The sequence below is a fragment of the Sphaerodactylus townsendi genome, linkage group LG03 (genome assembly GCF_021028975.2).
Source record: "Sphaerodactylus townsendi isolate TG3544 linkage group LG03, MPM_Stown_v2.3, whole genome shotgun sequence".
NCBI classification, from domain to species: Eukaryota; Metazoa; Chordata; class Lepidosauria; order Squamata; family Sphaerodactylidae; genus Sphaerodactylus; species Sphaerodactylus townsendi.
Genome location: NC_059427.1, coordinates 159,625,299 through 159,647,488, shown reverse-complemented (window position 1 = coordinate 159,647,488; position 22,190 = coordinate 159,625,299). Strand labels below are relative to the sequence as shown.

Here is a 22,190-nt window from a genome sequence, read left to right as displayed (position 1 = left end):
GTGCATAGCAACCAGAGGCGTGGGGGGGGATGGTGCCTGGATCGCTGCTACCAAGACTTACCTTTTTAGTTTAGTTCCTGGTGGGTCCATTTTAAAAGCAGTTTTAGTAGCAGCTGGTGAGAGAACTCCACTTCCCAGGGAGATCTTATAACCCCACTCCCTGCAGGGAGTGGGGTTCGCAAGGTCTCCTGGGAAGTTTAGTTCTCACCAGGCTGCTTTTAAAGGCTGCTTTTAAACTAAGGTAGTTCCCACCAGGCTGCTTTTAAACTAAGGTAAGTGCGTGGGGAGGGGTGCCACAGAGGGAGCGGTGGGGGACACACGGGGGAAGGCAAGGGGGTGGGGGCAGTGGGAAGGGTTGGAGCGATTCCCCCCCACTGGCACGCCTGGTGCACACCGCCTCCTTATAGCTACGCCTCTGGTAGCAGCACTGGAATTTCTTGGTAGTAAATGGCTGGGGAGGGCAATAGCAAACCACTCCCATAAACACAGTCTTCCTAGTAAACATTATAATGTGTCAGTAATGACCTGGTGCTAGCACAGGGGAGTATCTTTACCTTTTACTCCAATCCAGATACCAACCAGAGTCTACCCTGCTGAACTTCTGACATCTGACAAGATCAGGCTAGCCTGGACCATCCGAATACAGTTATCAAATATGACACCAAAATTACCAAAGGGCAAAGGTGAGGACAAATTTGTTTCCACTCTGGAACGCCCCGCATGGACTCAGAATGCCACTGGTTATTCAACACAAGGAGCCGCGTGGCGTAGTGGTTAAGTGCTTGCAGTGCCACTCACACAGTCTGGGGTTCAAGCCCCCTGTGGGTCAGAGATCCTGGCAGCTGGCTCATGGTCAACTCAGCCATCCATCCATTCCTTCATCGGTAAATGAGTACCTAGAACATAGCTAGGGGGTAAAGAATAGCCAGGGAAAGCAATGGCAAACTGCCCCACAAAAGCAGCTTGCCTATGAAATCACTGCTTGCAGTGGTACCCCAGGGTTGGATACGACTGAAGGGGAACCTTTACCTTTTAATCAACACAAGATTCCCAGTTAAGCAAGGCCATTCTTGCTGGTCTCACCAGTGGTTCAGATACCATTCAAAACCAATGCTGTGTGAATTTGTGACTGCGCTGCACATGTGAAGATATACATACGGGTCCAGAGGTGGGCAACCAAAAGGGTAAAAGTCTGGAATCCAAGCCCTACTAGGGAGCTGGGGATGTTTAGTTTGGTGAAGAGAAGGTTAAGAGGTGACATGATAGCCATGTTTAGATATTTCAAGGGATGTCATGTTGATGAGGGAGCAAGCTTGTTTTCTGCTGCTCCAGAGACTAGGACCAGGAATAATGGGTTCAAGGTGAAGGAAAAGAGATTCCACGTAAACATCAAGAAAAACTTCCTGACAGCTAGGGCTGTTCAGTGGAATGCACTACCTTGGGAGTGTGGTGGAGTCTCCTTCTTTAGAGGTTTTTAAACAGAGGCTGGATGGCCATCTGTCAGGAGTGCTATGATTGTGTGTTTCTGCATTGCAGGGGGTTAGACTTGATGGCCCTTGGGGTCTCTTCCAACTTCTATGTATACATCTTCTGAAAACAGAATAAGCCTCTGCTATCCTAAAAAGGGAATTGAGGCAGATGCTTGGGCACCTGGTACACATGGAATAAGACAAGAAGAGAGTTGCATTCAACAGAATAGTTTGAGTATGGCTTTAAGTTGTTTCTGATCTTGCTGCCTTCTTATCCGGATGCCAACAACAAGTCGCTCTAGAACATGAATACATCTGCTTTGGGAAATTCCTCAAATTTAGTTTATTCTTTAAACAAATGAGGACATGAGAATCGTAAGTGCAAAACTGTCCAAGCACTCTTACCAAATTTGTAGTGAGTCAAACAGGAGAAAAAGTTCATAGAGCTTCTTTAACAAAAACAGAAATAACGAGGCACTGTAATAATCATTTATCCAAGGTCCCAGGATGACACAGAGCTAGCCAGTAAGTTTTGATTTTCATCAGTGAGAATTTAGTGGAGCCGTAGTGCTTCTGTTCAACTGTACACACAAGGCTCAAGCCTTGGAACTTTTCAAAATCTTTACAGTAGATTCGTGCTCATTGAGCCCCACAGTAGCTGTGGGTCTGGTTGGATCACTTGACAACAAGGTATTATAATATTTAACCACAAAGGGTTAAAAAGTACCAGTTATTTGCCACAGTTCCTTCCCTGACAGACAGCTTTCCATATGTGAAACTGAGTGCTCCTTCAACCCATGCCCTGTCTGGCTTGCTATTCCCATCCCCGTAAAAGTCTGCTTCTTTAACCTCCGTATGGGCTCCATTTGCTCTCTGCACCTTTTGGCATTGAACTGAGTTTTTCAGATGCTTGTCTTCAGTATTGAATTTCAGGTCAATTACAAAAATAAACATGAGCCAAGCTGAAGAAACACATTCCTTCAGAGTCTAATGAGCAGAAGCAATCACACTCCGTTTTTCAAACCATTTGGGTCTTGTAGTCTCTCCTACTGATCCCTTGCCAGGGTGACAAAGAGATGTCCTAGAGAAAGGTGTTCATTTTCCAACAGTGAAAGCTTGAAGTCCAGTGATGGCTCTGCCTAAGATGAGCGCATGGATATCGTGTGTACCTGTAAGTGAAAAGCAAGAGGAGGGGAATTCCTGATTACCAATACATTTCTTTCCTGTCTCAGCCATAACCAAAAGGACTTACCGTATAGATGGAAGTAGCTTGGAGGGCAGGGATGGGGAAACAGACTCGAGATTAAATTCTCCAGTTCAAGTTAAAGAACAAGATGCAATTAGAGAACTTGATTCCAGTCCAGTACCACCTTCCAGACCAACTGGATCAGGGGTGGCCAACCTATGGTGCTCCAGATGTTCATGGACTACAATTCCCATCAGCCCCTGCCAGCATGGCCAATTGGCTTCCAGACCAATTGGCCATGCTGGCAGGGGCTGATGGGAATTGTAGTCCATAAACATCTGGAGCACCATAGGTTGGCCACCCCTGAACTAGATTGTCAGGGTACAGGCCTATGAGAATCAAAGCTTCCTTCAAAGGACTTTTACACCTTAAGATAAACTAGGTTCAAAATCACAAAATGGAAGGAAAACAAATTTATTTATTTACTTACTTACTTTTACTTACTTACTTATTTATTTATTATTGAGTTTTATATTCCACCCTACCCCTGGAGGGCTCTGGGCGGTGCACAACAGAACTTCACAACAATATACAACCAGAAAGGATGGAGCAAACAACAAATACAAAATATAATAAACAACACAGGCTCCATTAACTATAAAACTAAAAACCAATTAAAATAAAACTAAAAATCCATTAAAATACCCATTAATATGCACAAATACAAAGTTGAAACAGAAAGAGGTTTCCTGGAGAGTTTATAAACTCTGAATTCTATCGGCTGATATAAGATTTCCTACAGAATGGTTATTTAGGATGCCTGCCTACAAACCCCTTGCCAGCAGGCTGCAAAGGAAATGTGTAAAATATGTAGAAGACAGTGAGATATTCCATACGAACTTGCCCTGGAATATTTAAATGATTTTTCTTTGGTGCCTTCCAGTGTTAAAAATCCTTACCATATCAAATTATTTTACTACTGGGCCTACCCTGCCTTTCACACTCCAAATGTACCAAGAAATGTGCTCTGGAAATATTTAAAAAGAGGTGGAGGGGTGGGGAATCTAAGATGTTTAGAAATGCTCTTAAAGAAGCAGGATGCCAGATGTTTTAGTCCAATCTGGAATGTCAGCCATTGAAACAAACCCACTGTCAGAGGAAACCACAAAACTCCCCATCCTACCTTCGTATGTGTTGACAGCCTCCAGGTTCATAACGTGCCTGATCACATGGTACTCGTCTGCAATGCCGTTGCCTCCCAGCATGTCCCGTGCTTGCCGAGCAATCTCCAGGGCCTTCCCACAGGAATTGCGCTTCAACAAGGAAATCATCTCAGGGGTGGCCCTGGGGGCACAGGACAGACACCAGAGCACAGCAGGATAGAAGAAGAAAGAAGAAGAAGAGGAGGAGAAGTTTGGATTTATATCCCCCTTTCTCTCCTGTAAGGAGACTCAAAGGGGCTTACAATCTCCTTCCCCCGCCCCCCCCAATAACAAACACCCTGTGAGGTAGGTGGGGCTGAGAGAGCTCCAAAGAACTGTGACTAGCCCAGCTGGCATGTGTTGGAGTGCACCAGCTAATCTGGTTCCCCAGATAAGCCTCCACAGCTCAAGTGGCAGAGCAGGGAATCAAACCCGGTTCTCCAGATTAGAGTGCACCCGCTCTTAACCACTACACCACGCTGGCTTTCTATAGAAAAGAGAATATTGCACATTCTGTTGCAGACGGGGTATGTGGCTCACCCTACCCATTCAGCAAAACATGAAGGCAGACAACAGACTGTACCACATCAGGTCGCAGACGGGAAATGCTTTTTTGGAACACTCCTTCCCATTGCAAACACGCAACCTCTTCAACTTTTACTTTACTCTAATTTATATCTTGCCCCAGCCAAAGGCCGGGCTCAGGGCAGCCTGCAGTCAACATATACAATTAATACGTGATCCTCACAATCCATAAATAACCCGTAGTGCAAAAAGCAATGTAAATAAATTAAATGCACTGAATCAAGTAGGGCAGGGACGCCCAAACATTTTGAGCCTGCAGGCACCTTTAGAAATTCTGACACGGGATTGTGAGCACAACCACAAAGTGGCTGCCACAGGAGGCGCTCTGCTGGACAAAAGACTCATCTGGCCCCACGCCTTTCCCAAAAACACTTGGTGGTGCCAGGAAAGTGACCACAGGCACGGGATTTTCAAATGATAGCATGAGAGAGAGAGGGAGTCTATTGCAGTGGTGTTATTTATTTTATTTATTGAGCTTCTAGACCAGTGGTTCTCAACCTTCCTAATGCCGCGACCCTTTAATACAGTCCCTCATGTTGTGGTGACCCCCCACCCTAACATTTATCCATTTTACAGATGGAGAACACTGATGCAGAGCGTCTTAGGCGACCCCTGTGAAAGGGTTGTTTGACCCCAAAGGGGTTGCGGCCCACAGGCTGAGAACTGCTGTTCTAGACAGCCCTCCCCCAAGGGGCTCAAAACCTTTAAAAACCTTAAAAACCAGCTAGCCTTTAAAAACTCCAAAACTAAGCAGCTTTACAAATGTGATTCCCTGTACATGCCCTGAACTAATGCACCCAATTTATTTATTTAGTATTTATTAGTTGGATCCTCTCCTCTGTTGCAACGGGCAACTGCGTAGATCACATCGAGTCTGATCTGATGGTGCCCCTCCTTATACATATACCCAGTGAGGGAGGGAGCTACCTGGTGAAAAAGAAGAGTTTGGATTTATACCCCACCACCTGTAAGGAGTTTGGATTTATACCCCACCACCTGCAAGGAGACTCAAAGGGGCTTACAAGCTCCTTTTCCCTTCCTCTCCCCATAACAAACACCTTGTGAGGTAGGTGGGGCTGAGAGAGTTCCAAAGAACTGTGGCTACCCCAAGGTCAATCATAAACTGATGGAGATTGACCACCAGCCAAATTGTTCACCTCACAACCGTGCACAATTCATTGAATATGATGTTCTCATGGTAGAGACTTGTTGTGTATACATTGGTCCAGAGAATCTCTCTTCCTTTTTTTGTGCATGAGTGTATGTGGGGTTTCGAATTATTGTTGTTGTCCATTGTATGTATAGTTTATATGTCCATTGATGCATTTTAAAATGTGTATAAAAATGGAGTTTTAAATTTTGTATTAGAGCCAGACAGGGGATTTGTGTTTATGATTGACATTTATACTGTCTCAGGCTTTATTTTGTATTGCATTGCTACCCCAAGGTCACCCAGCAGGGATATGTAGGAGCGTGGAAACACATCTGGTTCACCAGATAAGCCTCTGTCACTCAGGTGGAGGAGTGGGGAATCAAACCCGGTTCTCCAGATTAGAATCCACCACTATACCACGCTGGATCTCAATGATGTACCAAGTAACAGAAAAGAGAGAAAAGAATTCCACCATCACAGCACATGACTGCTTCCATTCCTACCTCCTTCCTTCTAGAATGACAGAGGGAAGGGCTTTTGTACATTTGGCACATGTGTTGCAATGGAAACCTGGACCCAGCTCACCAGTCCTTCTCCTTGCCTCCAGCCCCAGCCAGCCAGACCTCAGTGACATTTGCCCAGAGTGGAATCCCAGGATCCAGGGCTAACACTAAAGCAATCTTTCCCTTTTCCACACGCGTACGTACTTGTCTTCATCTTTCAGACGGCCCAGCTGGAGGCAAGCGTGCAAACCAAGAGTGATCTCTGTAAGCATGTCAGCCAGTTTCTTCTGGATCAGTTGGTTTCTTGCCAGGGGAACCCTAAACTGGATCCTGGGGGGAAAGCATTGGTTGGTACGAGAAGACAGCTTAGTCCACGATGCAATTAAATCAACCGAATTGTATTTTGCAACTGGAGCATGCAGGTGGACCTGCCAGACTTGTACTCATCTTTCTTTTCTATGAACAAATGCCTGAAAACTCCATCCCAGAATTAAAGAGGCCGCACGTCCCAGGCCAGAACGAGATAAGACTGCTATGAATGTTATTAACAGAGTGCAGAGACAGACTGACGCAAAGATTCCAAAGGCCAAGAAGAGCTTGAGAGATAAAGGGAATCACCTGCTGGTCATCACAACTGCCCAGTAACATGACAGTCAGCAGTACCCTTTTGGAAGGGCCCTTTGTAGTGCGTCAGAAAGGGCCCCTTTTGAAACAGAGAAATGGAGGAACACAAAGGGGGTGTGTGTTTGCATCTTCCAGCATTTGGAGGTATTTCTCTTTCTGGATCTCTCTCTTAGCAACACAGCAAGAACCTAGCAGAAGAAGGTTATTTTGCCACACAGTGGTACACAAAGGACCAGGACATATATCATTGTACTTTTGCCACAATTTTTTGTAAGTACTCACCCAGAAATCTGATTTCCCTATGCTTCTCAGGACATTACCTGTCCAAGGTGTACTGTCTGGCTGTCTGCATGCAGAACTCAGCTGCTCCCAGAGCTCCCCAAGCGATCCCGTAGCGAGCGTTGTTCAAGCACCCAAAGGGACCCTACAGGAAGAAGAAAACACCCCCATTGTGTTCCTCCATTCCTTTGCCTGAAAAGAGGCCCTCTCCAACTCACTCCAACTCAGTGCTTTGATTGTGTGTTCCTGCATTGCAGAGGGTTGGACTTGATGGCCCTTTGGATCTCTTCAGGAGCAGCAGTGGCATAGGAGGTTAAGAGCTCGTGTATCTAATCTGGAGGAACCGGGTTTGATTCCCCGCTCTGCCGCCTGAGCTGTGGAGGCTTATCTGGGGAATTCAGATTAGCCTGTGCACTCCCACACACGCCAGCTGGGTGACCTTGGGCTAGTCACAGCTTCTCGGAGCTCTCTCAGCCCCACCCACCGCACAGGGTGCTTGTTGTGAGGGGGGAAGGGCAAGGAGATTGTAAGCCCCTTTGAGTCTCCTGCAGGAGAGAAAGGGGGGATATAAATCCAAAACTCTTCTCTTCTCTCTTCCAACTCTATGATTCTGTTCTATGACTACAAAGGGCTCTTCCATGTCTGTCATGTTTGCCTATGCTCACTATGGATTCTGAGCTAATTTGCCTGCCCACATTCCAGAGGCTGGGAAGCATGTGCTTCCCGTCAACTGAAAACGCCCATGTTGGGAACTGCTTATACAAACTGAGTGCATTTTAAAGCTCATCTAAAAACAATAGCATTTACTCTTTCAGAGGGGGTAGAAACACTGGCCTCCTGGTAAAACGTGTGCACCACATACCATGTCAGCCTGGTTTTTCCAAGTAAGAATGGTCTTTTATGGATCAATATGGGCACTGAAGATATGCCACAGGAATGTCTTCATCATCTCTAAAATCATCCCCATCAAACTCTATTGTACAACTCAGAGGAGGGGGACTTATCGATCTAGGCCAGTGATGGCGAACCTATGGCACGGGTGCCAGAGGTGGCACTCAGAGCCCTCTCTATGGGCACGCATGCACAGCGTTCGTCATGTGGGGGGGCGGAAAGTCACCCCCCCCACACACACACATCTAGGCTGGCCTGGGCCACTGAGCACAACGTGCGCACACCGCAGTGAGCAGGGAGGACCCGGCTGGTGGGCCTTGTGCCTGTGCTCCGGGTGGCTGCTGCCCGAGGGAGGGGCACAGAGGAGGCAGAGATGCTAGAGAGGCACAGAGTGTTGCGCACGGGACTTGCTGGAGGCTAGAGCAGGCTGGCCCCTGCTCAAGTTGGTGGGGCGGAGGAAGAGGGAGCCAACCAGTTTTTCTAAACTGAAACCTCAGCATTCAGGTTAAATTGCCAGGTTGGCACTATGTGATAAATAAGTGGGGTTTGGGTTGCAATTTGGGCACTCGGTCTCAAAAAGGTTCGCCACCACTGATCTAGGCCCTTTCCTTCTCTCTTAACCACCCCCATTCCTTGTTCTGTTTCTCCCCTGGAACATTTTCTCCCCCCTTCTCCCATCTTCAGTTTTTTTTCATTCCCCATTTTTGCTGTTACCCTCCAGTTTTAACATCCTGCCATCTTTTACTTTTCAAAATCTGTCTCTTCCTCCTCCAACCCCTCGACACACACAAGCTACTGGAAGTTGATAACCACCAGCGCGGCCTCGCTGTTGCCCCAAAATGAGATCTCACAAGATCTGGGTGTCTTGCTCCTCTCACAGAAGTAAACACTGGATTAAAAAACACACACACACACACTACACAATATCTGGGGCTTTTTCTGTTGACATTTTTCTGCAAACTTGGGGTTTCCTTGGCCCCACTGCATGGACAGCTGACCCACACTCTTAGGCCCAGCTCAGAATGAGATACATGTTGATTAATGTAAACCTCATAGACTAGGCCCCTGAGTTCGTTTAACATGGAAACTGCTAAGGATCAAGTATAATTTACTTTTGTGATGAGATTCTTGCATTCCAACTAAGGTAGAGCAACAGTTAATGATCCAAGATTATCCACCTTCCACCCCACCCCTCAGCAAACTAGCACATATTGAATGCCATTATCATCCCCTTGAATAACAGGCAGGATCCAACCACACATGATGGCAGGGGGACGTTAGATAGATAACAGGGGGATAACAGAAGGATATTGACAAGCTGGAACGGGTCCAGAGGAGGGTAACCAAAATGGTAAAAGGTCTGGAGTCCATGTCCTACGAAGAGAGGCTTAGGGAGCTGGGGATGTTTAGTCTGGAGAAACGCAGGTTAATGGGTGACATGATAGCTATGCTTAAATATTTGAAGGGATGCCATGTCGAAGAGGGAGCACGTTTCTTTTCTGCTGCCTCAGAGACTAGGACATGGAGTAATGGATTTAAGGTGCAAGAAAAGAGATTCCACGTAAACATTAGGAAGAACTTCCTGACTGTGAGGCTGACAGTTGAATTCACTGCCTCGGAGAGTGGTGGAGTGGAGGTTTTTAAACAGAGGCTGGATGAAGATATGTCAGGAGTGCCTTGAATGTGTCTCCCTGTTTTACCATCGCTTAAAGTCTAGATTATTTGATCAAGAATATCAATTTCTCCTGAGCAAAGCACAAAGCTCTTGCTCTCCAATATTCTTTGGGATTATCCCTCAGAAATCTAGCCCTGCTATATACCTGGAACATCTTGTTAATTACAATTGCAGATGGGTCATGACTAGAGCAAGGTGTAACTCTTTTCCGTCAGTACATCTTCAAGGTCGCTTCTCTAATATCCCACAAAATGAGCGTTGCTGTCGATTCTGTCCTGATACAACTGATTCACTTTTTCATATTCTGCTTCACTGTTTAAAATACAACAACATCAGAACTGATTTGAGAACTGTATTACCAGCAGGATTTATGCTCCTTTCTGATAAGTTAAAAATGGCTAAGCTTCTAAATAACTCTAATGCTGAAATCTCTGAAGCTGTTGCTACATTTTTACTCTCTGTACTGCAAGTTGTGCAATAATGATCTTTTTATTGTATTTGGAATTCATGACACACACCGGTTTTATGCCTAATAAAGGTTTTGGATTTGGTGTCTCCCTGCACTGAAGGTGGTTGGACTTGATTACCCTTGGGGTCTTTTACAACTCTATGATTCTATGACAGATAGCATCCCCCCGAGACATGACAACACGGCTCTTACAGCAAGTCCAGAGACATGAGGTAGCAGGTTCTCTTCAGGCACCTCCACGTCCTCCATGACAATCATCCCTGTGACAGAAGCTCGCAGTGAAAATTTGCCCTCGATCTTCGGAGTGGAGAGCCCTTTCATTCCACGTTCCAAGAGAAAGCCCCGCACTTGGCCGTCCTCGCACACAGCCCACACCACACACAGGTCAGCCACCGGAGAATTTGTGATCCTGAGAGAACAGGCAGCAGATGTTAGGGGCCTGGAACACCCCCCAAAACTGCCCTGACAGAAACTGAGGCTTCAGTTGTATTGCACCTCACCACAGCAGCCTGAATGGGACTAATTCAGAAACAACTTCCTAAACCAGGGGTAGGGAACCTGCGGCTCTCCAGATGTTCAGGAACTACAATTCCCATCAGGCTCTGTCAGCATGGCCAATTGGCCATGCTGGTAGGGGCTGATGTGAATTGTAGTTCCTGAACATCTGGAGAGCCGCAGGTTCCCTACCCCTGTCCTAAACGGACTATAGACAATATAAATAAGATAAAAATAGATAAATATGCATAACTGGAGAAGAAACTAATATTAAAATGGTATAAAACACCGAAACAGTTGGCATATATGATAAGTGGACTCAGTCCGAAATGTTGGCATTGTGGGGAGAAAAATGCAATATATACCCATATGTGGCTAGAATGCCCAGAAGTAAAAAATATGTGGGAAAATGTGATAATATATATAGAAAAATATGTGAAGGTAAAAATAAAGATAAATATAGATTTATTATTTATAGGCATATCAGATTACACAATAATAGAACAAAGAAAGAGAAAGCTATTCAAACTCATGATCAGAGCGGCCCAGGCAGTAATAGCATTGGGGTGGAAAGACAAAAAAATCTGGACAATGCAGAAATGGTTGGAATATATATGGGAGCAAATACAATTAGATTTTTTTGACATAATGTCAAGAAATCAAATATGGCAAGAAAAACAAAAAGATATGAAGTGGATTTGGATGGAATTCAAAGACTGGCTAAACGAAATTGGAATTACGGAAGAAAAATGGACAAGAAGATTGGAAAGAATGGACCTGCTGCTGCGCATCTAATGAAAAGAAGAACAGGGGGGAGGGAAAAAGGGGGGGGGGAAAGGATATGGAGGATGAATACAAAATATACAATATAAATCTGTGATAATTCCGAAATATCAATAAAAATATATTTTTTAAAAGGAACAACTTCCTGTTCAAAGACAGCTGAGGAGCTCTTCCCAGCATCTATCTGATGCCCCCTCCCCAATTTCAGCCACCTCCCGTCGCCTGCTCTGGGGCTCCTCCCCACCCCTGCCCCCTTCTCACCAAGTCTTGGTGCCATTGAGTGTGTAGGTCTTGCTGGAGGGATTGTATTGGGCCCGGGTCTCCATGCCACCAGGATCACTCCCATGGTTGGGCTCTGTGAGCCCGAAACAGCCCAGCAATTCCCCCTTTGCTGTAGGGAGAGAGCAAGAGGGTGAATTATCTCTGCGTCTTGGTGCTCCATCTTCATTCCTAGACCAGTCAAATCCTTCTCATTGTCTCTCTACTGGATCTTTTCCCCCAGGTCCTCCAGGAGTCTGACAACCATACTTGGTTCTTTCCCCAAGCTCTTGACAGTAATTTACCATCCCCCCAAGTGTTGGGCTGCCATGGCACAGATTTCTCATGAGTAGCCCTTAGCTACAGTACTTAAAGCAGATGAAGGACACAATCAGAAAGCAATAAGAAAGGAAACTGGAGAACAGCCTGAGTGAAAGATGAAAGAGAGAGACTGTTAATGGCTTCATGGCATGACAGACAAGTAAGAGTGGAAAAAATGAAAAATCAACATACTATGGTGTTAAGAGTGGTCGTGTAAGATCCAGGAAGGATAGAAGTTGCTGGGGGTCCAGAAACGCCATAACCACTGAGTTAGTTTCGCAAAATAACCTCGCCGGACTGCAGTCCAGCTGCTAAATTCGAGTCCAGTTGCACTTTAAAGAGCAACAAGATTTGGGAGGTAAGAGCTTTCACGAGTCAGAGCTCTGACCGTCAGATACAATGTAAGTGATGCCATATCTGATGATTCTCAAAAGCTTATAGCCTGAAAACCCTATTGGTCTCCAAGGAATGATCAAACAAAAACTGTCTGATCCTGGATGTCATATATTTTTAAAAAATCGATTGGTACAAAACAAATCACGATGGCACTACAGAATCAGACCCAACCCAGGGAAGCAGCTAGAAACCTGCCCCTCTGGTCCAGCTCCCAAAATCCCTTCACTCACCCAAGCGTGGCAAAAATTTCTGCTTCTGCTCCTCTGTCCCATAGGCATAAATTGGGTGCATCACCAAAGATGATTGAACACTCATGACTGAGCGATAGCTACTATCCACTCTCTCGATCTCCCTTGCTAGGAGCCCATATGCAACGTAAGTTGTGCCTGCACAGCCATAACCTATAAGAAATGAAAGCCGACACTTAAACTCCAACCCACCCCGATACTGTTCTGCAGGCCCCTCTAACTGCTTCCAGAAAGTCAGTCATTGTGGGCATTCCACCAAAGAACAATAATTATCAACAGGGCTGTCATCCATGCACTTTTGAATATCATCCCGCACAAAAGCCATGTAAAGCTTCAGCCCAGCTTAGAGCTGAACAGAGAAATATTTCAGAGCTCAGTTAAAAAACCCAACAAGCCCCAACACCTCAAACCTGAGCCAACCATTCCAACCATGCCACAAACCCAACACTCTTGTCTATTATTCTTTTACTGTGTCTTCCAGCAAAAGCCAAGGCAATTTAAAAGCTTATTATGTTACACAAAATACAATCCCAAATCCCTGAATTCACTAAACAAGCAGAGGCACAGGCTACCAGGAACAAAATACAAACTGAGCAACTCATCAGAACATCTACAAAATATTCCTAAATTATTCTTTTCATAATATATTCAACATGTTTTGAGTTATTTCTCTAGAAAACTGTGAAGCTCACAGAAAAAAGGGGGGTCTTTGAACTGTGAACCATTCACCCCTAGAAGCACGGCACAGAGGGCCCACTCACTGCCACACAGAGGGAGGAAGAGAAGAAAGAGAGCATTACCTTTGATAGTGGGACCTAGGACACCCAGCGCCCCCATTTCGGACACAATTTCCCGGTGAAAGACTGCAGAGAGATGGAAAGGGGTGAGGAAGTGCAGCTGACAAGACTGTGTTGCAGAGTCTGTTGTGCAGATCACACCTTCCGAGTTGCAAAAGTTTGGCACGCTGGACAACGTTTTGTGGCATGGGAGTTAGTGCAACAATCTCGCAATACCTAAAGGGTAGCCTTCATGCAGTAAGGTCAAATGGGTGGTTTCTACTAAAGCAGGGATCTGCAATTGGCCATGCTGGCAGGAGCTGATGGGACTTGTAGTCCATGAACATCTGGAGAGCCGCAGGTTGCAGATCCCTGTACTAAAGCCACAGAGGTCCAGAAGTGACTGTGCCAGACGGATGCTCCTGCACCCAAGACAGGGACGATGGCCCTTCCTGGAGATTTGTAGTTCTGCGTGTCCTCTGCAGCCATAAGGTCAACACTTCTCTAGAGCACCGAAGAATGAACAGCAGGGGAATGTCTCGTGCTGATCAAGAAGTTGCTGCCTGACGATCCACAAGGCACAGAGGAAATCCTGGTGTCTTTTACTGCCCCCGCCCCAAAATTGGGTCATTGCACATGAAGCTGCCTCCCAATGAGTCAGGCCGTTGGTTCATCCAAGTTTACTCAGGCTGGAAGCAAGTCTCCAGGGTCTTATGTTGAGATCTATCGCACAGAGGCATAGCTGGGCCAAACTGCACCTGGTGCGCAGTCTATCTTTTCTGCCCCCCATGGCCCCCCGCAGCGCCCTCCTTTCCCACACTTACCTTAGTTCCTTTCCTTTTCCTAGAACTTTTTCAGGCTGAAAAAAAGGCCTATTCGCAGTTCAGGCTTAAAAACGGAACTATACTTTCCAGGAGACCTGGTGAGCCCCAAGGTCTCCTGGGAACTGTAGTTCCTCTGGCCATTTTTAGCCTGTACCGTGAACAGGCCTTTTTTTCAGCCTAAAAAAGTTCTAGGAAAAGGAAAGGAACTAAGGTAAGTGTGGGAAGGGAATGGGGGGGGCGCCGCGGGGGAAGGTGGAGGGGCCTGGGGGCGATTTTCCGTGCCCCCAGGTGTGCGCCCAGTGCACGGCGCACGCCCCCCGCCCCCTTGTAGCTCCGCCTCTGCTATCGCATCCACTGCCAGACCCTTTAACTAGAGATGTTGGGTACTGAACTAGGCACCTTCTATGTGCCAAGCAGAGGATCTGCCATTCAGCCATGGCCTCCTGGATCAGCTGCTGAGCCCGATCGCATAGGGACAGTTTATGCCCTTCCAGTTTACCTCTACTTGGTTAGATTTGTCACCACTAACGATTGTGAGGAGCTGGGAGGAGAAAGTGCCGTTGCGTTTGCCGCAGGCATTGTCCTCTACCAGCACCCTCTTCCTTCCATCCTCTTCTTTCTCCCTGGCAGGCTGACAGGTCACTGACAGGCTCTGGGTGACCCCCTGCCAGGGGTCAGATGACACAGGGAGAAGAAACCTTAAAGGCGGCAAAAACCACCAATCACATCCACCAATCTGTCTGGGACAAAGTACCGAGCTAAAGAAGAAGAGTTGGATTTATACCCCCCCTTTCTCTCCTGCAGGAGACTCAAAGGGGCTTACAATCTCCTTTCCCTTCCCCTTCCCCCCCTCCCACAAACACCCTGTGAGGCAGGTGGGGCTGAGAGAGCTCCGAAGAACTGTGATTAGCCCAAGGTCACCCAGCTGGCACGTGTTGGGAGCGTACAGGCTAATCTGAATTCCCCAGATAAGCCTTCTTAGCTCAAGCGGTAGAGTGGGGAATGAAACCCGCGGTTCCTCCAGATTAGAGTACACCTGCTCTTAACCACTATGCCGCTGCTGCTGCTCAATAAGTAATGAATTACAAAGCATACCTTCATTTCGATTGGCCATTAGGATCCTGGGCATCAGCTTCTCCTGGCAGTACGTGCGAAAGGAGTCCCGGATCATTGCTTCTTCCCGAGTCAGGAGTCTCTCCAGCAACAGGGCATCTTGCCAATCAAACTGGGCACCTGGGACAGAGAGAACAAAGTCAGAACCTGTTGGACATAAAGAATATATGGCACAGAACTCCACTCATCACCCCGGGGGGCTCAAGTAATGGGCAAGGCCTTGAGTGACACTCAGTCCTCAATTCAACACAACCAAAAGAAGAAGAAGAGTTTGGATTTATATCCCCCCTTTCTCTCCTGCAAGGAGACTCAAAGGGGCTTACAATCTCCTTTCCCTTCCCCTCCCCACAACAAACACCCTATGATAGTATTCATCATTTAGTACTAGGTCATGTCGACTTCTTGATTTGGTTCTTTCCACATGACTGGTGGTCGTAGTAGTGGCAATAATCTCTCAAGGCTTAGGCTCTTCAAATGTGCTGCGAAAAAACACAACAACAGGATTAATAGCTCAAAGAGTGAGTGATCTTAGGGCCAAGGAGCTTATGGGAATAAAAGTATGGTGCTGACTTCCCCAGTATTATTTTTATTTTAGGCCAACCTATTCTAACAATTTCAGTAACGGGCTAGCTGGTTTTAGCCTCTGTGAAAAGGGAGTGGTTTATTAATATGGTGATAGTTAGTGGTAGTATTGATCGCTTCATATGATTAAAAAACCAATCTTGAAATTTTCTTAACATGTTTCCTGATCTTAGAGGATACTAGGACCTTGTCAGGAGCACTGCACCTCTCTTTTGAGAGATATGTAAATTCACCTGATCCAAGTAAGTAAATTGGTCAAGCCATTTAAAATAGTCAGATTAAAACTGATACAAAATTTAAACAAATAAACTCCAGCTACATTAATTGTCTTGTCTTTAGATATTCTAGATAGACAGCAGCCCTCTGGAAACACCCTATGAGTTGTGTGGGGCTGAGAGAACTCCGAAGAACTGTGACTAGCCCAAGGTCACCCAGCTGGCATGTGTTGGAGTGCATAAGCTAATCTAGTCCACCAGGTAAGCCTCCACAGCTCAAGTGGCAGAGCAGGGAATCAAACCCGGTTCTCCAGATACGAGTGCACCACGCTCAACATGTCCCATTACCAGAGGCAAAGCGCTAATGGGACGGGGTGGGGCGCGACGCCCTGAGTGGAGCCACGGCCAGACTGCTGAGAAGGCGTGGCAGGGGTGTTTCGGGGCGGGTGCCACTGCGGCAGGGGCGCAACGTGCACGTGTGCCCTGGACGAAGTTTCCCCTCACCCCGCCTCTGCCCATTACATACTTCACAGTGAAGGCAGGGGGCACAAAAAGCATTGAAGAGACGCAAGTCACTGTTGTACGTGCTCAGATAAGCGACAAACTTCAGTTCTGGGTCACAGTTTTTCAAGAGATGCAGAAATCATTCATTTTCATTAATCAGTCAGATGGAGAAGAGTGGGGTTTTAGACCCCGCTTTTCTCTACTGTAAGGCATCTCCAAGTGGTTTACAATTGCCTTGCCTTCCTCTCCCCACACACAACAGGCACCTTGTGAGGTAGGCAGGGCGGAGGGAGGTCTGAGAGAACCGTGTCTGGCCCAAGGTCACCCAGCAGGCTTCATGTGGAGGAGGGGGGAAACAAATCCAGTGCACCAGATAAGAGTCTGTCACTTTTAACCGTTACACCATCTGGTTCTCCAAGAGGTAATAAACACACTGGAGTGGCCTCTCACAGGTAATGCTTTCCCCAAAACTTTCTTTTTCAGCTCTTACCTGTTATATGTTTGACCTCGGGGGCTCACTCTGCAAAGGCGTGGTCCTCAGCCCGGGGAACAAACCAGTCCCCCCTAAATGCCACAGACAGTCTTTTTGATTGCACATCAATCGGCATGAAGGATTCATTGACTTAAAATATTTCAATGTCTGCCTTTCTCTCAAGCATTTCAGAACCCTGCTGCCAATTGTCAATGCTGGTCAGATCTGTAAGTGCGCATCTCCCAAAGCAGTAATAGAGGCTCATAGACTGGATTGCTGGGATCAAACTTTGATTTAAAAAAGAAAAAAATCGCTTGCAGCTGCTCATTTGAACGGGCCCACTTGGCACACTACCTGTATTGCTTAATAAAGCCCGTTCAAAGGAGAGCCGTAATGCTCGCCAGGTTTAATGTTATGCCTTCTGCCTTGTTGCATGGCAGATTTAATAAGCAAGAAAAGGCTAAAAGATTGTGCCCATGTAACGACGGCTCAGTTGAATCTCTGGCCCACCAATTACTACACTGTCTCAGATTCAAGGAAATCAGATCCAAGTATGTGAATCTTACTCCTTTACATTTACCCCACCTCCCCGATTTAATTAGATTACACAACTTGTTGGACAATCCTGATCCTTCTCTCTGTATGATAGTGGCAGACTTTCTCCTGGAAATTACCAAACGCCAGTAGATTTCCTTCGACCTAACATTTATTTCCTGTATTGTATATGCTTTTTAATCTGTTTTTTATTATTGTTGTACTGTTGTCTATGCCAATAAAAGCTTGCTTCTAATGCTTGCAGCTGCCTGCATCACTGCCTTTAGCTCTGTTGGAACAAAGAGGTTGCCGGCCCCATCCAGGTCCTCTGGAACCTTGCCCTAACCACCATTCACACTGCAAATGCAAAAGAAGCAGACATAAAATGAGAGCCAGTGTTGTGTAGGGGACACAGGAGCAGACTGGGATCCTGGGTTCGAATCCACACTTCTGCCATGAAAGCTTGCAGGGTGACCTTGGGTCTGCCACAAACACTCAGTTTGGCCTACCTCCCAGGAGTGTTGTGAAAGAACAGAGGAAGGGAGTATAATTTTTTTTTACCCTGTTCAGCCCCAAGGGGGCTCAGGGCAGCAACACAACATCTCAAAATGCTACCACAATAAAATCACAACACATATCCTAAAATACTTTAAAACAGTAAATGCAATATAAACAACTTAAAAACAACCACGAGGAGCAGAGGGACCTTATAAAGTTCAAAACCCCTTTGAATCCGAATGGGGGAGAAAAGCAGGGTATAAATAAATGCAAAAATAAATGCAAAATGCAAGGTGTTGTTCCGAGGGAAGAAATCTGCTCAACAAAAGGGGCCATGTAATTTTTTTTAAAGGCAAAAAGCATGCAAAAGAATGAGCCCTCCCACAGGGGAGAGGGCAGCAGGGAGGTCACACCTGGACACTAAAACAAAGTGGTCAGCACAAAAGTCTTCCTACCTTTGGCTCTTTTCCCAGAGGCCTTTGCTTCATTTGCTAGAACAGAGACAAGACAAGAACACGGTTTCTCAGTGCTTCTGCCCAGCTCTCCACAAACTTACTTTTGAACCTTGTGCCTCCTTCACAAATCACTGCCTCGGAGAGGGAGGGGTGGGAAGAAGAAGAAGAAGAAGAAGGAGGAGGAGGAAGAGGAGTTTGGATTAATATCCCCCCTTTGTCTCCTGCAGGAGACTCAAAGGGGCTTACAATCTCCTTGCCCTTCCCCCCTCACAACAAACACCCTGTGAGGTGGGTGGGGCTGAGAGAGCTCCGAGAAGCTGTGACCAGCCCAAGGTCACACAGCTGGTGTGTGTGGGAGTGTACAGGCTAATCTGAATTCCCCCGATAAGCCTCCACCGCTCAGGCGGCAGAGCTGGGAATCAAACCCGGTTCCTCCAGATTAGATACACGAGCTCTTAACCTCCTATGCCACTGGAGTGTGAGAGCGTCCAATTACATGAATATCTAGATTTAATTCCCGGATTTTTTTTTTTTAAAAGAATCAGGCTATTTCTTTACTCAATAATGGCTGCTAGAATCGAAATTGCCAAATTGTGGAAATGGGAACAAGTGCCGAAGATTGAAGACTGGAAGACGAAAATGACAGATTTGAAAGAAATGGACAGATTAACGTGTATGTTAAGAAACTATAAAGACAAATACGAAAAGATCTGGAAATGTAATTTTTAAAAGAATGTTGTATATGTTGATAACTCTTCGGTTGGTAATTTCATACTTAGGTAGGATAGGTTAATATTACAATATGTTAAAATTCAGAATCAAGTAGCAATATTTTGTCTAGAATTAGACCCGACGTTATAGTTAGCCGGAAGTTAATATAAGAATCTGAATAAGTATATTTTGATCTACTTCATAGCTATTTCTCTCCTTTTTCTATATGTTTTCTTAGTTGTTATTGTAGAGGATCCCAATTGTAATCACAGGACTTTGGGATCGCAATAGTGTGGTTTATATTTACTACTTATTTTCCTTCTTTGTTCTCTTTTCTTCTGTTCTTCTTTACAATGCTCTGTTTCTTTTCCTCTTATATCCTCTACCTTTAATATTTTTGATATATAATCCTTTTCGATATTAACAAATACAACAAGTAGCAAAATCTTTTACACTTAATTGTGCATTTTAATGGAATGTGTATTTTATATTTTTTTGTTTTGTCAATAAAGATACTGATAAAATATTTTATTTTTAAAAAGTATCAGGTAGCAGGTGACATGAAAGACTTTGATGAGTAGCTGCCGGTCAGAGCGGGCAAAGCAGCCCTGAGTTGGACTCTGTAAAAGGCAGCTTCTTGAGGCAACCCTCAACCCCACAGGGAGTCTCTCTGCAGCCCACAACTTCCTCTGCTTCCAAAAAGCGAGCCCAGTTCCTTATCTCATGTTTGGGCTTGCAGAGAGGCCTGATTCGCACCTCTCCCATCCACACACACAGTTTGCAAAAGGTGACCACAAACCTTTTGGGGCAGCTGCGCTGGTGCTCTGTGCCCGGGCATCTCCGGAGCCTGGCACGCAAGTGCGGCTGAGCTGCAGGAGCCTCCGGGTCGGGATTCTGAGGGCCATCGGAAGGGAGATCTGAGGAGAGGAAATAATTCCCAAGGTTGGCTGGGCCAAGCCAGCCCTGCTCCCCACAGAAGAAGCAACTGGGGTTACAATGCAGTGCGGGCATCACTCATGGGTGACCGTGCAACATTCAAGGATCCTTGGCCAGGGGATCTTGCCGCCCCACACAGTAAAATCCAGTTACCAAGTGGCTTGAATGAGCCTGATTCAAAGTGGCAGCCAGCCCGCTATGCCATCTTGGGGGAGGGCAGAGGGTTCACCCAGACCCCCAACCACTCCATGCCAAGGCATGGTCTTGGTTTGGTGGTGGGGAAGGGGATTGGAAGGGAGACCCTCTCTGCTCCCAGGACAGATTCAGGAAATTTGTCCCCCGTCCCCCACCACCCCTTCCTGGTCCTGCCCCGTCCCCGCCCCGGTCAGCCAGGGCCAAAGAACAGCTCTTTGGACCCTGCACCGCTGCCACCTCTGGGGCAGGAGAGTCCTGGCGATTTGGGGGGTGAAGCCTGGGGAGGGCTGGGGGAGGGAGCCCCGGAACCGGCCCCGCGGGGCTCCCCCTCCAGGCAGGGAAAGGCAGCGAGAGCCGCAGACGCGCGCAGTCCCATACCTGGCGGGCAGGTGGGCTCCGACCTCCCTTTCTGGGCTGCAGGCGAGGCCAAGAACCGCCCCGCCGCTCGGGCTCCTCCGCTTCCTGGGCCGGGCAGAGGCGAGCGGGCCCCGCATTGGTCGCCGGAGGAGGCGGCGGCCGAGGGGAGGGTCGGCACCGCCCCCGGTGCCTTCTCCAGGAAGGGGGTTGGGCGGCCGTGCAGGCCCAGTGCGGCCAAGGACAGTGGAGCTCCAGAGTCGCCTTCCGGGTTCCTGGGCACGAGCAGAGTGCACTGGGTGGGGGTGAGGCTTTCTACTCGCACGCGGTCTAGGGCGACCCCTGGTGGGACTTTCGAGGCGTGGGGCAGTCGGAGCAGATCAGCTTGGCTGTCTCTGCTTGGCTCCCAGGGGGCGGGGTTCTGCCATCCCAACTACTGACCATGTTTAACTTCCTAGATCTGATGACAGTTCACCCCGGAGTCGGTTGTGAATGAACCAAGTCAGAAAGGCTGGAGGACCGCCCCATCTCTGTGCTCCAGGGGTCTTTTCTGCTGGGGGGGAAAGGGGATAGATCCTGCATCTGTAACCTCTATCTGTGGGTTCTGTGGGGCAGAACGTGGAATGAGTTTGCAACAACACATTTTTAAAAACAAAATGGTTTACTTTCTTAACATATAACATCTAACATCAACATTTAACATCACATTTCAAGGTCCTGTTCAGGTTGCATTTTCAAGTCCTTATATTTACAGTCTACTGATACTGTCAAGTCCATTTCTTCTTGCAAGTGGGTTGGCTCCTGAAGACTCTGAGGGCTTGGTGAACAGGATTCAACATGATGAAGGTTTCCAGGAGAACTCTCACCCATTACAAACACAAAAAGAAACCCTTAACAAGGTGTTAAGGGCTTATACAACCAAGGTCTGAGTCTGGTAGCCTTGTCTCCTCCAAACTACATGAGGTCTGCAGCCTCTTGCTGCTTTGAGTCTCCACCCCTTACTAGGTCAACCCATTCTGAGCATGGGGGTTACACATTCACCGTGTAAAAAGTTGAGAATGAGTAAATCATGGTGTAGGTTGTGGGGTCTTTAAAATATGTTTACAAATTAAATACTGATTGTAGAAACCTCAGACCAAGTGGTTATACATCCAGCTTTAGTATCACAAATAGAAAACCCCCAAAGCTAATATCTTAATGCTCAGTATATTGACCCAGCTCTCAATATACATAGGGTTTACAATTTAAAGTTCTTCTCTCCTTTGAATAAGTGTTTCTTCCTGATTCCAGTCCCATCCCTTCTAGTGTGGTGTTCACACCCCAGCCTTCCTTACGGGGTGCCTCTGGACACAAAATGAGACAGCCCTGGGTATGCTGCCCTGAACTCACAAAAGGAGTAGAAAACTACAGATTCGAGAATCTACCAGAAATTTACCTTCTAGGCCAGTGATGGCGAACCTTTTCGAGACTGAGTGCCCAAACTG

At 46.8% G+C, this 22,190-nt stretch overlaps 1 protein-coding gene across 2 annotated transcripts; it reads right to left on the bottom strand.

Annotated features, from left to right (window-relative positions):
- Nucleotides 1-1,788: 1,788 nt before the first annotated feature.
- GCDH (glutaryl-CoA dehydrogenase) lies at nucleotides 1,789-20,907 on the bottom strand. 2 transcript variants are annotated; one of them, XM_048491327.1, is made up of 12 exons: nucleotides 20,731-20,904; nucleotides 20,021-20,138; nucleotides 18,511-18,546; nucleotides 15,233-15,370; nucleotides 13,338-13,400; nucleotides 12,520-12,690; nucleotides 11,576-11,705; nucleotides 10,229-10,445; nucleotides 7,043-7,146; nucleotides 6,303-6,428; nucleotides 3,839-3,999; nucleotides 1,789-2,638 (listed from the first exon to the last, which is right to left on the bottom strand). In XM_048491327.1, exons 2-12 carry the CDS (start codon nucleotides 20,124-20,126, stop codon nucleotides 2,565-2,567), a joined length of 1,326 nt encoding a protein of 441 aa, XP_048347284.1. In that variant the 5' UTR covers nucleotides 20,127-20,138; nucleotides 20,731-20,904; the 3' UTR covers nucleotides 1,789-2,564. The 2 variants fall into 2 exon arrangements, with proteins under 2 accessions (XP_048347284.1, XP_048347285.1); XM_048491328.1 differs by lacking the exon at nucleotides 18,511-18,546 and having other exon boundaries at nucleotides 20,731-20,907.
- Between the last annotated feature and the right edge of the window lie 1,283 nt (nucleotides 20,908-22,190).